We start from the raw sequence: 16,393 nt of genomic DNA, 5'->3' as shown, positions 1-16,393 counted from the left end.
GCTGTCTTTGATCTAACTGAGTGTGTTCATTCATTGAAATTCACAAACTGCCATTGAATGTGCGTCTTTCCATTGATGCGTGCTTCTGTATATTCTTTGGAGTATCTGGTCTATGAGATCCATATGATTGTCAACAGTTCTCTGGCTATGACCTTGAAGTCATGTATTGTGGGGCGCTCTCCCTGCTCCTCCAGCAAGTTCCCTCCCTTGATCCTTACCCGGCAGCTCTCCCCGCCCTCTCCTCCTCCGCCCCTGAGCTCCCGCCCTCCTTCCGTCTCCCCACAGCCCCTCCCGCTGTCCCCTTGTGCCACCCCCTCCCTGCATTGCCTCTCCGCCCTGCCCCATCTGTCCCTTGCGCCACCCCCCGCCTTCCTGTCCTCTTCTTCGCTGCCTCCACTTTTGGGTATGCCCGGAGCTAAAATAGTGCATACAGGGTTCAAGTGTAAAAGGGGTTTAGGTGAACCAGTGTGAACAAGTTAGCTAGGTGTAAGTGGTTTAGTGTGTAGAACATCATCTATGATGTTGACGAAGGGTATCTTCTTGACTTCATCAGTGATGTAGTCTGTGGCAAGATAAGGCTATCCCAGCATATAAAATGGGGCTTGTACTTTGCTATCCAATTGATCTACTCAGCTTGTGCCTCACTCCTGTCTCTATCATGTAGATCTGCTATAATTACCAATATGGTATCAGAGCCTGGTGCTCTAGACCCTCGAGCTACTCTCAACCAGGGGCAATCTACTCAGATCTGTCTTAATTTGGAGGTTCACTGCAAGCCATCATTCCTGTGGTGCTGCCCAGCTTCAGCTTGGTGATTCTTTTGCTTGCCGCTGTTGCTTCTGACTTGCTGGTTGACATCTCTTCCAGAAATCACCGCCATTCTTCACACAGGGTACTTAGTTTACTGGTCATCATCCTCTCTGTGGGCTAGACCTGCTCGGCCATGGTGTGTACCCTCCACAAGCCGTGGCTATTCAGGCATAGGCTGATTTTCTGTCAAATCTACACCGCCATCTTTGGAAGAGCCACCATTTGGAGTATATCTAGCTCAACTGCATCAGATCTGATTTGCCCTGTCAACCTTTAGTTCAATTGCTGTCCTGACCTGCGCCGTCGCACCTACTCTTTGGAGCTGTCAGGCCTACTCAGCCTGCTTCCTGAAGACTCCACTCAGCTGTTGTTTCCTCCTGCTGAAGTCGCCATTTTCCCTGGAGCCTATTTGTGACCTGCTGCTCCTGTTCGTGAGTATTATGCTACCCAACCATCTTCAGTTCTGAGTTCTGACACTGGCCGTTGACTGTTTACACAGTTTTTACCTGATGGAATTGCCCGTTTTTTCTCTTTCCTCACTAATGTGAATCTGGATTCGCTGTCATCTCCATCTTCCCGATTCTTTCTCTGTTCGCAATGGCATTCCCAAGGTACCAACGCCTCACTTGTCGAGGAATTCTTAGGCAATGGATTCCCGACATGACAAACCAAGGTTCAGCTACTTCTCATGCACGAGGAACAGTATCTGATGATGATAAGAATCCATGAAGCACTGATCCACGACACTCAAAGCTATGGATGCAACAAAATGAAAGGGCCATTGCCCTTATGGGGCTCAGCATGACAGACTCCTTGGACTTCAAGTCTACAGCAAAGGGAATCTGGGACAGTCTAGAAAGCTTGTTTGGTAATCACATCACCAACTTAAAGGGTTTTTTGAAATTAAAATTCTATGATTTAAAGATGATGACAGTGATGAGTTGAGTGATCATTTAGCTAAATTTGGTTCATTAGTACAACAATGAAGTGGATGACTCCACCTCTAGGAGTAGATATAGACTGGGCATTCTAGCTGCCTTTATGTGGGTGAGTCAAGAAGGGTACTCTACCTAGTTCCTCTAGAATGATTGTAATAAATGATTGTGTGTGTGATGAAATAAGCCTCCGATCTATGAAAGGATCTAGAGTTGACCTATAACCAGTTGGGACTCAGGGGGGTGACTAAAGTGTTGGCCTTGCCATGTTGGTTGCAGTATGTGATTGGAGGGCTATTATGACATCGGAGGTGTGCATGATAGGTAGGATTCGACACAACTTGTGATGGGTTTGGAAGGTAGCATCTTTCTTTCGTGTTGGGTCTCACCACCTTCACTTTGAAGGGGGTCTTTGCTGGGTATTTTTGGAGCTAAGTAGTGTGAACATGCTTCTAGCATGGCAGCTTGTCATAGTCGACATCCTAGAGCTGGCAGCAGCAAGGTAGCCTGGATGGCATTTTGTTGGAAACGTCAGCAGGGCAGTTTTCCTTCTCCGTCCCACACCTCCATCCCGCCTTCCCTTTCTTCTTTTCCGCCCTTAGGGGTGTCTTTTATGGCATCAATAGAGGTGTGTGAGGGTTGAGTAGTTCCATGGGACCATTGTGAATGAGTAAGGAGGACAAGCTCGATGGCACAAACCATGCCGCTAGAAATTGCATCTTAAGATTTGGTTTATACCCAAGGCTATGGGAGATAGCTCAGGGCTACGAACGGAAGCCTGAACGTCCCAAGAGCTCTATCCATTGGGATGCTTTCTAGGAGGAGCTTTAGAATTGGGAGGAGTGTGACTCCAAGGCACATTCAGCATTAATATGCACAATCACGAAGAAGGTCTCTTTAGTAGTATAAACGCTGACCAGTGCCTTCGAGGAATGGTCTAAGCTGGAGGATCTCTATGCGAGGGATTCGAAGATGCGAGCTGTCACGTTACAAGGATAGCTATACAATCTCGAGTTCCCCGCCGGACGTACCATGCAGCCATTCTTGTCGAGCATTAAGGTGGCAAGTCATGACAAGTCAGTTAGGTTTTGATGACCTATGCTCCCTTCTCCTAGAGGAGGAAACGGTTCTCATATCTCAAGGAAAGCTACAGGTCACTCAAGATGGTGTTGAAGCACTTTCGATAATGCACAAGAAAGGAAGGCAGAGGCATTATGCGTGTGGAAAGAGAGAGCATCTGGCCAAGGACTATCGGTCCCAAGAACAAAGCTAAGGACTAGGACACAAAGTCAAAGTCTCTTTAAACTAGTCTGGTACTCCCAAGGCATGGATTCTTCAGATTGCACCGGCTTTCTGATAGTAAGGAAGGTCTTTCCCCACATGTCACAGCCAGAGAGGGCACATGGGTGGGAGAGAGGGCTGACGTGAGCTCCTATCGTTTGAAAGTGTGGCGGGCGAGGACTGTGAAGCTATGGACCAAATATGTTCGAAGTTCATTGCTTGATGTCGTAGAGACTAAACAAAGTGTTCAATAATTCCTCTTGGTCTGCAGATAGATTCTTGTTTCTTCTTGTGAACCAACCGACGATACTCGTGTATTGTTTAATGTTTGGTTGGAAGGTTGTGTTTAGTTTCGAATTTGAGTTGGTGGCACAAAGCCCATCATCATACCAATTGTTGCAAGGGACGGTCCCAAGTGGCGGTGGGCGCATGCGGGTGCGCGCGCGCGCGCGAGAGAGAGAGAGAGAGAGAGAGAGAGAGAGAGAGAGAGAGAGAGAGAGAGAGAGAGAGGTATTAACGTCTTCAGGGGACCTCGTGGGTCTATGAGACAAGATACAAGATATATGTAACCCATACAAGCCACTGTGGGCTGAAGCAAAGGGCTCACTAAGGCCCTTGTTGAGTGCTAAGTGCTAAGAATGCAAAAAGCCAGTACAAAATATAGTAGGAAGAAAAGAGCAATCAAATACTGCTCAGAACCAGAGCTCCAAGTACATGTGGGGGCTCTATATAACCCGGCTCCCTGATGGTCTTCTGATGTGATGCAAAGAACTTGCGGTGGCAAGGGGCGCGCTCTCCTGGATCTCTGTATCCGATGGGCTACATCGAGAGTATGCCTCGTCTCTGGCGGTCCCCTCTGAGGAGGGCTGAGATAGGTTGAACCTCAATTGTGCGTGCTCTGGTCGCCCCACTTGTCGTGTGTGGTCTCCGCGTCTCTTGTCCAGCCACATCTTGGTGACGGGTCTCACTGCTGATCCATAGTGCTCTCGTCTCCTTGAGCTCCTCCGCCTTGATCTCATCTGGTGCTGGCTCGGATGCTTAAAAATAAGTGATGCGTGTGTGTGCTCGATCTAGCTCGGTCTCCTGAGGCATTGATTGTAGTTAATCTCTGGCCTGCCGCACAAGGGAATCTCTGCGTCTCAGCATCTCAATCAGGTAGAGCCCAATGCAATCCTGGTCAGGGAAATGAATCAGTCATGTGAGTGGTCCGAAGCTGAGCCCCTCCTGAGAGAGACAGTGGTATCGTCCTCGGATCTCATAGTAGGCCAGACAAACGCATAGAAAATGCTCCTCTGTCTCGACCTCCCCCATCGTGCTGTCTACAAACCCGCTGCTCTCTAGGTATGCTGGCCGTTCTCCCAGCCTCAATCCGCACTCAATCCGCAACTGGTGGGACGAGACTCTTATCCCTCCGATAGCAATCCACAAGGCGTATGAGACTCTCCTATCCTCGAGGTACTAGGGCCTGATGATGAGACCCTACTCCGATATCCTCAAAAAGTGGTCATGATAGAACTGGGTCTTGGTGGGGAATTGTTTATCCCCTCCCCAGGCCCAAGATGTGTGAAGCTGGAGAAGGTCTAACCGTATGGTACGGTTAATCTCATCATGTGGAAGGAGCTCCGGTGATGCATCCATGCTGTACTGAAAGGGGGGGAGCCTATCCATATGGATACCGTGGCTATCAAACCATGTGGACACCCGTGCATACCATGCTGTATCAAAGCCTCTCTCAGCTAGGCGTCAAGTGCCAGTCTCGGTAATCTCCATTGAGGTAGGGTCCAAACTCTGTGGAGAAAAGTCACGGTCTGGAAGAGGGCGTCCACTTGGAGAGGTGTCATGGCGAACTCTGCCTACACATCACACACACTCTTTGGCTATGATTTCTCCAACAACCCCCCTTAGAGAAAAAGAGTGTGAGACCCCACATGGAAGGAGTAGACCGATCCCCCCTTCACGGCAATACAGCAAAGAGCAAGTCCAACTATCTAACACATCCCGTGTGATAGTGACTTCTGAGTTAGCTCGCGACCGGCAAGGGTAGACTATCACTCGTCACCCCCACTTACTTTGAACTGGGTGGTCAACAGAATCATACCAAAGTAGAAGACAATACAATCATTTTTGGGGGACAACCTAGGTCAGAGTACCCTTATTGACTCCAAATATATTTATTTTAGAGGGACTACTCAAGGCTGAGAACCTCTATTGACTCAACACAAAAGGACTAGTAGCACTAGACATCATCTACCACCTCAGACAGGGATAGGTCATCCAATATAGCAGATAAAGCTTGCTCCTAGGTCTAGGAGATGTGGCAAAAAGATTCAAGAGCTTGTCCCATGTCGGCTTGGCTGAACTATTGAGATCAAGATGATGAAGTAGATTGTTAGCCAGCCTCAAACCAATAAGCGCCAGTGCCTTGTCATTTTTCTCATCCCAAGCTGTGACTTGTGCTTATTGGTCTTCACCACGAGGACGAGGCTCCATGTGTGCAAGGCAGGTAGCAAACTGAGGTGACAAATGCACAGCACCAGATGCTGGTTTAGGGCTCCAAAGCGGAACAGCAGACCCTGCAGACGTTTACCGCAGCTGGTCGATGGGCTGAGAGGCTCCAAAATGCAAAGGCAGGTCCAAAATCTGCAAGGCGGCTCAGCAGGACAGCTGTGAAGTGCTGCAGCAGGACACCAATCTGAAAGTCGGCTATCTTGTGGCCTTGAAACAGCTCGGAGATGGCTCTGTTGTAGGCGGCTATGCAGCAGCAGCACATAGGCTCTGATTTCGGCGATGGAGAGCTCCACACGTGCAGGTGCCTCTGGGAGAATGAACCGACCAGCAAGCTAAACAGACTCCCAAGAGCACCTAGAGCACTCGGAGGCAGCTCCTTGGCAATCCAGATGGAAGCGGTAGGCTATGGAGGCAAAAACAGAAGCAAATGGCCAAAAGGAGGAGGCAGAATAGAGGCGAAATGAGCCGACTCAGAAGAAGACAGCTTCGGAGCAGGGTTAGGGTTAGGGTAGATGAGGGAGATGACGTGGCAGATTAGAGCAAGGCCGACCTGCGCTGATACCATGAAGGAAACATGGTGAGTGTGACAGGCAGAGAGAGAGAGGCTAGAGTGAGAGGAAATGATACTCAAATGAAGATATCATGAAAGGGTTTCATTCATTCATCAAGTATGAAGTGAGAAGAGAAGTACAACCCTACATAGACTATATGCACTCACACATGTACCAAGTGTATATGGGATAACTCCCAAGGTGGCACGTGGCACTCACACATGAACCACTACTAGATCTCCTAGTACAACACATTACACATACTCTTTGGCTATGATTTCTCCAACAAACCCCCTTAGAGCAAAAGATTGTGAGACTCCACATGGAAGGAGTAGACCAATCCCCCTTTCACCGCAATACTGCAAAGAGCAAGTCCAACTATCCAACACATCCCGTGTGATAGTGACTTCTCAGTCAGCTTGCGACCAGCAAGGGTAGACCAACAGTTGGCACCCCCCCTTACTCCCAACTGGGTGGCCAACAGAATCATACCAAAGTAAAAGACAATACAATCATTTTTGGGAGACAACCTCAAGGGTAGACCAACAATTGGCACCCCTCCTTACTCCCAACTGGGTGGCCAACATAATCATACCAAAGTAAAAGACAATACAATCATTTTTGGGGGACAACCTAGGGCAGAGTACCCTTATTGACTCCAAATACATTTATTTTATAGGGACTACTCAAGGCCGAGAAACTTTATTGACTCAACACAAAAGGACTAGTAGCACTAAACATCATCTACCACCTTAGAGAGGGATAGGTCATCCAACATAGCAGATAAAGCTTGCTCCTTAGGTCCAGGAGATGTGGCAAAAAGATTCTGGAGCTTGTCCCATGTCGGCTTGGCTGAACTATTGAGATCAAGATGATGAAGTAGATTGTCAGCCAGCCTCAAACCAATAAGCGCTAGTGCCTTGTCATTTTTCTCGTTGGCTATGATTTCTCCAACTACCCCCTTAGAGAAAAAGAGTGTGAGATCGAACACGTAAGGAGTAGACCGATGCCCCCTTCACCGCAATACTGCAAAGAGCAAGTCCAACTATCCCAACACATCCCTTGTGACTTCTCAGTCAGCTTGCGACCGGCAAGGGTAGACCATCACTCGTCACCCCCCCTTACTGTGAACTATGATTTCTCCAACTACCCCCTTAGAGAAAAAGAGTGTGAGATCGAACACGTAAGGAGTAGACCGATGCCCCCTTCACCGCAATACTGCAAAGAGCAAGTCCAACTATCCCAACACATCCCTTGTGACTTCTCAGTCAGCTTGCGACCGGCAAGGGTAGACCATCACTCGTCACCCCCCCTTACTGTGAACTGGGTGGTCAACAGAATCATACCAAACTAAAAGACAATACAATCATTTTTGGGGGACAACCTAGGGCAGAGTACCCTTATTGACTCCAAATACATTTATTTTAGAGGGACTACAAGGCTGAGAACCTTTATTGACTCAACACAAAAGGACTAGTAGCACTAGACATCATCTACTACCTCAGAGAGGGATAGGTCATCCAATATAAGAGATGTGGCGAAAAAATTCTGAAGCTTGTCCCATGTCGGCTTGGCTGAACTGTTCAGATCAAGATGATGAAGTAGATTGTCAGCCAGCCTCAAACCAAGAAGCGCCAATGCCTTGTCATTTTTCTCATCCCAAGCTGTGACTTGTGCTGATTGGTCTTCACCACGAGGACGAGGCTCCATGTGTGCAAGGCGGGTAGCAAACTGAGGTGACAAACGCACAGCACCAGATGCTGGTTTAGGACTCCAAAGCGGAATAGCAGGCTCCTGTAGACATTTACAGCAGCTGGTCGATGGGCTGAGAGGCTCCAAAATGCGAAGGTAGGTCCGAAATCTGCAAGGTGGCTCAGCAGGACAGCTCCGAAGTGCTGTAGCAGGATACCATTCTCAAAGTCGGCTATCTTGTGGCCTTGAAACAGCTCAGAGAGGGCTCTGTTGTAGGCGGCTATGCAGCAGCAGCACATAGGCTCTGATTTCGGCAATGGAGAGCTCCACACGTGCAGGTGCCTCTTGGAGAATGAAGCAACCAGCAAGCTAAACAGGCTCCCAAGAGCACCTAGGGCACTCGGAGGCAGCTCCTAGGCAATCTGGATGGAGGCGGCAGGCTATGGAGGCAAAAACAGAAGCAGATGGCCGAAAGGAGGCAGAACAGAGGCGAAATGAGCCGACTTAGAAGAAGGCAGCCTAGGAGATGGTTGAGCAGGGTTAGGGTTAGGGTAGGTGAGGGAGATGACGTGATAGATTAGAGCAGGCCCGACCTGCTCTTTGATACCATGAAGAAAACATGGTGAGTGTGTGAGAGAGAGAGAGTAGAGGCTAGAGTGAGAGGAAATGATACTCAAATGAAGACATCATGAAAGGCTGTCATTCATTCATCAAGTATAAAGTTACAAGGGAAGTACAAGCCTTCATAGACTAGGCACACTCACACATGTACCAAGTGCATATGGGATAACTCCCAGAACTCCTAGTACAACACATCACACACACTCTTTGGCTATGATTTCTCCAACAACCCCCCTTAGAGCAAAAGAGTGTGAGACTGAACACGTAAGGAGTAGATGCCCCCCTCACCGCAATACTGCAAAGAGCAAGTCCAACTATCCCAGCACATCCCTTGTGATAGTGACTTCTCAGTCAGCTTGCGACCGGCAAGGGTAGACCATCACTCGTTGCCCCCCTTACTGGGAACTAGGTGGTCAATAGAATCATACCAAAGTAAAAGACAATACAATCATTTTTGGGGGACAACCCAGGGCAAAGTACCCTTATTGACTCGAAATACATTTATTTTAGAGGGACTACTCAAGGCTAAGAACCTTTATCGACTCAACACAAAAGGACTAGTAGCAGTAAACATCATCTACCACCTCAGAGAGGGATAGGTCATCCAATATAGGAGATAAAGCTTGCTCCTTAGGTCCAGGAGATGTGGCAAAAAGATTCTGGAGCCTGTCCCATGTCGGCTTGGCTGAACTCTTTAGATCAGGATGATGAAGTAGATTGTCAGCCAGCCTCAAACCAATAAGCGCCAGTGCCTTGTCATTTTTCTCATCCCAAGCTGTAACTTGTGCTGATTGGTCTTCACCACGAGGACGAGGCTCCATGTGTGCAAGGCGGGTAGCAAACTGAGGTGACGAACGCATAGCACCGGATGCTAGTTTAGATCTCCAAAGCTGAACAGCAGGCTCCTGCAGACGTTTACAGCAATTGGTTGATGGGCTGAGAGGCTCCAAAATGCAAAGGCAGGTCCAAAATCTGCAAGGCAGCTCAGCAGGACAGCTCCGAAGTGCTGCAGCAGGACACCAATCTGAAAGTCGGCTATCCTTGGCCTTGAAACAGCTCGGAGATGCCTCTGTTGTAGGCAGCTATGAGAGAGCAGCACTTAGGCTCTGATTTCGGCGATGGAGAGCTCCACACGTGCAGGTGCCTCTTGGATAATGAACCGACCAGCAAGCTAGCAGGCTCCCAAGAGCACCTAGAACACCTAGAGGCAGCTCCTAGGCAATCCGGATGGAGGTGGCAGGCTATGGAGGCAAAAACAGAAGCAAATGGCTGAAAGGAGGAGGCAGAATAGAGGCGAAATGAGCCGACTCAAAAGAAGGCAGCCTAGGAGATGGTTGAGCAGGGTTAGGGTTAGGGTTAGGGTAGATGAGGGAGATGACATCGCAGATTAGAGCAGGGTTGACCTGCTCTGATACCATGAAGGAAACATGGTGAGTATGTGAGAGAGAGAGAGAGAGAGAGAGAGAGAGAGAGAGAGAGAGAGGCTAGGGTGAGAGGGAATGATACTCAAATGAAGACATCATGAAAGGCTTTCATTCATTCATCATGTATGAAGTGACAAGTGAAGGGCAAGCATTTATAGACTAGGCACACTCACACATGTAGCAAGTGCATATGGAATAACTCCCAAGGTGACACGTGGCACTCACAGATGAACCACTAGTACAACACATCACACACACTGTTTGGCTATGGTTTCTCTAACACAGGGGCTCAGAAACCTCTACCCTCCACCGGGCTCTCCTCCAGCTATTGTCTTAAGGAAGGTCTCCTTTGGTACAGTCTTTGGGCACTCTACAATCACCTTGAGTCATGGAACCCCGTCATTTGCAAGAACGGACGTTTCTGTTGTAGGTGGGGACTCTAGCACAGTGCCAAAACAACCTATGATGAGAACAAGATGGATCAATACTTTTTTTTTTGGTTATCTCATTTTTCTTTTTTTTCTTTCTCTTTTCTTTTTTCATTGTAGAATTTAGGACTTTAGAACGACAAAATTCTGAATTTGTACAATTGGATAGGCCGGCCAACAAATGTAGCCTGCTCCATTATGATGTCGTGGAGCCGGAGGCTCTACCTCTATGAAGGTACATGACCATCTGAAAGGCTGCATGAACCTGAAGGGGAGTAGCTCCAAACTCCGGACCGATGTTTTTGGTGGATCATCCATGGTGGATCATCATCGTCCAAAAACATAGGAAACGCCTAAAGTGCACCTGCACTAGAACAAAATGAACAACGAGAAGGTATTGGCGGAGATGATGGCATTGATAAGGATGTACTCTACGCATGCAACACATGTATCCACATGGGTGCATAGCGCAGGTGCCAGGAATGACACAAGACTCAGGGTAGACGATTTGGCATGGGTATCTTAGACAATTATCTGTTCCATGATCCAATCCCTTGATTATTGAATTGGTCAGAGCTCTCTAGTAATTTCGAACCGATCATCCTCTCATTTCATTGACAATTGAATGGTGGATGCTTTCTAAGATTGCCTGGTGATCCTGCATGCACACATGTCCTGCACACACATCTAGCTTGCATTGGTGCATGGTTTGCTGTAATTGCTTGCTTGTGTATGTGACCATAAATTTACTTTACCCAGCCTACCCTGTCATCTCCTGCTTCAAAACCTCCATGTTTTCTGCATGGAAATGTTTTGTGCAACTTAGTCTGCATATAGGAAAATTGGGACAAGGAATCGAGCTAATGGTGATTCCAGCACCGCCTAGTGTCTCAAATTGATCTGTTGTGTTGTCTATCCATGTCGTGCTCTTTGGCGGGGTTCCTTGTGTTGCTCTTTCATGATGGTCTTTGCTCCTTGGAGTGGTAGTTGTCAATGTTTGGGATTTCTCTAGCAACAAAAGGGGAAAAAAAGAAACGTACAACCCCTTTTCTTCAAGTGAGTTATCCTGATATTTGCATCCTTCATTCTCTCCATCTTCACGTGCATAGAAGGAACTATTGTTAGGTCCTTCGCTCAGGAAGGACTATTACACCAGTTCAATGTAGGAGATGATGTCCTGTAAACACTTTTGCACGTAAGTTTTTATTGTTTGTTACGGGAAGGAGAGAGATTTAATAGTGTGCATCTGCCTCCTAATGGTAATATTTCATGTGGAATAGATTCTTCAATTGCATTACACATATCAGGCTACTTATTTGCTTATACAGCAAACATGTTGTACACAGAGGGAGCAAAGACTCGACAACACCACCTCTCTTTTTTTGTTTTTACCTTTCCTGACTTTTATAGGCTAGCTTTTTGGGAGGTGTGGATGTATTCTCGTCTCTGGAGCATATATAGCAATTCATGTTGTATCTTGAGGAAGCAAAGACTTTATAATACCTCTCTATCTGTTTACATCTTTCCTGACTTTTACCTCCAGTTTTTATAACATGACAGTGGTTTATTTTTAATTTGGATGCTCTCTTTCCCTTGTTCCCCCACCCTTCTCCCCAAATCCCCATACCTTCTTTGCCTCCCACTATTCGCCATCTTACACACATGCCCTTGCCACACATTTCTGTTTATTATAAACTATGCACACAAACATATATATGGGGCCCTCTAATGTATTTGGTGGTCTTAGCAGTGGAAGCTCTCAAGAAGCAATACTCAAGCTTCATGTCTGGACGGTTTCCTGAATTACCAGAAGGCATTTCCCTTTAGGCATGACAGTAAAGAGCTCAATTGAAGCAGCGGTCAATGTCCTTTTCTCCTTAAGAAATACGAACTGGAAATCAATGCTGTAAGAACTTTTGGTCATGTTTGTGTTACCTGATCTTTTCCAGTTTTCTAGACTTAATAGCTTTTGGAAAAAGTCCTTTTGAAAGCAAGACTATAGATAACACAACAGAATTTGGACACGTCTCATTGGTTAGTGGCATAGACATGAAAATTGGTCTGGATGTATTTTGATAGACTATCAATTGTAAGGGGATCCAGTTATCAAGTCATACAATAGTGTTACCGGGTGAACATCCTGCCAACTTAAAAAGAAGAAACCTGGGGATTAGGAAAAGGTGTTGGAAGGTGGAAGTTAATGCGCATGTAATAAATGTGGAAGGTGGAAGTTAATGCGCATGTAATAAATGAAGTTTTTAATTCAAGGCCTTTCCAATATAGGGGAAGAAGCGAACAGCTCTGTTGTATACAAGGCAAATTCAAATTCGCAAAAGCTCTATACTTTGGTTGATTTAAAGTATATCCTGTAATAAAGGTGCAAGGTTAAAAAATAAAGGCTAACATGTAGGGTCTCTGATGCATTGGTAACTGCCTTGTATGCTCGCTTTCTTTGTGATCTTTCTACATATGAACTACATTTTTAAGATAGTAAGCTCTAAAATATTTTTTCTTAACACATACATTGTGCCTTCAAAAAAAGAAAGTTGTTGGTGAAGCTCTGGATCTTGTTGGCATCTTTCCATATTTGTGTCCCTTTTTCTAAAGCAATTGATCATCATCATGATTTCAAATGTGGTTTTTCTAGTATTATTGCACCAATATTGTGTGACATTGAGAGGGTTTCACAATCTAGTATCTCGAAAAGAATATTTCTGTAGCCTAATAGTCAGCTAAAGATCTACTTCATTGAATTTATGGCATGTGTAGTCCTAACCAAATCTAGCATTCCTTGTCCTCGAATTAAATAACTGTGAGCACCAAAATTTCCAAATTGTGATATTAGAAATGATGTCCTATAGTGAAAACATTGTGGAGCATGATAGATCAGGTACCTCTATCCCCTGCATGTTAATAAAGGATATTACCCATTGGAAATGTCATGGGTGGATCTCTACACGAACCTCCGCATGGGCAAGATCATAGTGGGCTGCTCAATGATAATCTTCCCACAGATGGAAAACTTTGGTTGATTGTGTAATAAATATTCTACTTGTTGCCCACCTTGCATCTTATGTGTGATTGCATAAAAATCCCCATGCATTAGTGTACCTTGGTACTCTACCGACAAGGATGTAGCATTATTGTGCCCCATGAGATCACCCTCCTCGGAAAGATGCTGTTACCTTTCTCCTTCATGGTCCTCAACTTTTGTTGTGGCAAGTTAGCATTACCTGGGTTCCTCCAATAGCATTTCCATGTGCATCTTTCTTCCTCGGTTGATCCCTCTCAGAGCTCTATCACGGAGTTCTTTCAGCTAGATCACATGGACCCCAACGAGACGAGGCCTCGACATGACCGTGACCCGGAGCCCATGACTTGACAGCTCAGATAGAGGGTCGACACATAGATCACACTTGGAGACATACCCTCCTTGTTTAGAGTCGGAGCCCGACTGACGGGGGTCATAGTAGCCATGGTTAGACACAGAGCTACGACCAGGAGATGTGCCAGGACCGCACCTTTGAGTGGCCGACAACACTCTATTGCTGACTTCATGCCTCCACTGCCTCATCCATCCTGATATCTTGCTATTGCTGGGGATGATGATGATATTGATGATGATGCTGAGATTGATATATAGTCGACCATCAACATGACTATGTTGTACTTAGGACTTAGTACTGCCATTCTGCATTTTTGCATTTTTTGCATTTTGCATTGGTATGGATGCTCGTTTAGTAGCTCCACTACCATAGCTCGTTGTATCAGGATTTTCACAGTCTCATAGACCCATCGGTCTTCCGAAGACTTTAATAAACTTTCTTTTTCATCATCTTGCATATATGCATTATTTTGATGTTGTGCACCAATGTATTAATGGGAACAATAACTGTTTAGACCAATATGGTTGTGCAAGGGTGCTCACCATCATTTGTATTACTGTGCCCATTTTCAAAGTTGCCATTACAACCATCTTTCTTTTGTTGTCCATTGTCTTCATAATTTTGTCTATCGTTTTCACATTCTCCCGTGTAAGTGTAGCTTTTGGCATTCGCAATGGTAGGTGACATATGAGAACAAGCTGTACGGCTCTTCCATCCTGAATTATCCTAGAAATGTCCATGCTTGGCCTAGTTTCCATTCCCAGTATTAGGTATAGTCCTAAATGAATTTATCTCATGGCATGTAAGCTAAGCATCTCAAATTTTGATTGCCCTTTGATGTAGGTTTGTCTTTGACAACCTTGTGGGAGTCAAGGACATGGATTACATATTTACATAAGCACGTGAATTTTTTGTGACTTACATACGTGAATACATTTTTCATGAAATGACGCACACCATCACAATGAAAACCTTTTGCTTAACAATGACCTGCAAAAGGTGAACTACCGCCTCAATAATGGCCTTACTACCATCGATAACTAGGGGCACTATTGTTGGTAGTAAGCCAATTATCACAAATCAAAAGCTTGCCTACCACCAATAAAAGGCTTAGTACCGCCGATAGTCACCACACTAGTGTTGGTAATTCCTAAGGATGATGATAGGATGCATATGTTTTTGGGTGTTTGGTATTAGTATCCAAATGTCCATTACTCTATGGGGGATAAGAGGACTCATTGGTAATCATGGGCTAAGGGATGAAACCACTGAGCATACTATCAAAATTCAAACATCCTTATGATAAACATGCTTAATATCTTACAAGAAAATAGCTATCACTATTGTGCTTCAAAAAACTACTCATGAAATAAATACAAAGTTAATGGCATGTACATTCTTATGATAAATATGAAATAGATATCACTATTAAGCCTCAAACAACCAGTCATAATATCAATGTGTAGTAAAACTTAAGTAGTCTGAAAATCAAATACTATGATTCTAACTTTTCTAGGTGTAGAGCTTTGCCATTTTGAAAGCAAAAATGGGTTTAGAAGTGTAAGAAAATAATACAACGTCTGTGCTCAACAGATAACAGGATCTCGTACGCAAGAGAGAAAACAAGATAGTATGGAGAATCAAAAATTTGATTATTGTAGAACTGATACAATAGATGGCGCTGCCTCCCAACCGTGCGCTCCTATGAAAGAAGCTTTGATGGCGTGTTGGAAACAGTAGAAGACAGAGGCTGAATGCTAAGGAATCATGGTTGCTGTAGCCAGTGATGAAATGGGCTTCACGGGCTTGCTCTTATATAGCCACCACTCGTAGTCGGTTAGGCTCAATTGGGCGACCGACCCAGTTCGCCCAAAACGGTCGACTGGGGGTCGGTCCCGAAATAGGCCACCGACCATACGATAGAACCAGTGCGCAAAACAAAGCAACTAACCTATGGTCTACGTTTGGCTCAGAGCCATCCGGGATCATCTGAGGCTCCAAACGGGCCCCGCAACCCGAGAGTGGGCTGCCTCGAGAAATGTTCTGTCTACCCTCAATGCAGTCAGTTAAGGGATGCCTTCCCGCACTTGCATGTAGCCTAGTTGGCGGTGTGCCAACTCTATCTGAAGCCGTCCAGCCATCAAGCCACACATGGCCCCCATCTGGTGTCCAAACCAGGACCAACCGGATAACCGAGCTACTCAAATGCCTTCTCCTCATATGGGGGGCTTATAAGTAGAGTTAGCTAGTTCCCATGTAGTTACATGAGCGTGGAGCATTGATATCTAACACCCCCCGTCAATGTCCACCTGCAAGTGAACTTACTTTTTCGGCCCAATGCCAAGTCGATGAAGATGCCTCTCCAGCAAGTCTCTTCCAAGAGCCTTCGTGAAGATGTCTGCAGCATTCTCTGTAGTCGGACAGTACACCAAGTCAACCTCTCCATCCATGATGAGCTCGCGTACAAAGTGATATTGAATCTCAATGTGTTTTATGCGAGCGTGGAACACTGGGTTCTTTGCAATCGCCATGCAACTCTGATTGTCACATGATAACTGCGTAGGCTTGTTCTGCACTGCACCCATGTCCCCCAAAATCCTCCTCAACCATACTGCCTCGCAAGAAGCAAAGCATGCAGATTTGTACTCGGCCTCAGTAGAAGAAAGAGCAACTGTGGGTTGCTTCTTGCTGACCCATGACACAACTCCAGATCCAAGTGAGAAACAATAACCTGTCACTGATCTCCTGCTGTCCACG

The 16,393-nt window shown here is 46.0% G+C and overlaps 1 protein-coding gene across 2 annotated transcripts in view; it reads left to right on the top strand.

The window, feature by feature from the left end:
* The window catches only part of LOC147904454 (uncharacterized), a 32,355-nt gene extending 19,838 nt beyond the window's left edge, over positions 1-12,517 (top strand). For both annotated transcript variants that reach the window (XM_087394405.1, XM_087394415.1), the window contains exon 12: positions 12,001-12,517. In XM_087394405.1, the coding sequence (XP_087250531.1) occupies positions 12,001-12,077 (77 nt within the window). In that variant the 3' untranslated portion in view covers positions 12,078-12,517. The remainder of the gene's footprint in view (positions 1-12,000) is intronic.
* The last annotated feature ends 3,876 nt before the right edge of the window (positions 12,518-16,393 follow it).

This window comes from Dipteris shenzhenensis, chromosome 2 (genome assembly GCF_047967505.1).
Source record: "Dipteris shenzhenensis isolate YYH24624 ecotype China chromosome 2, Dip_SZ_1.0, whole genome shotgun sequence".
Taxonomy (NCBI): Eukaryota; Viridiplantae; Streptophyta; class Polypodiopsida; order Gleicheniales; family Dipteridaceae; genus Dipteris; species Dipteris shenzhenensis.
This window is presented reverse-complemented; position numbering and strand designations above follow the sequence as displayed.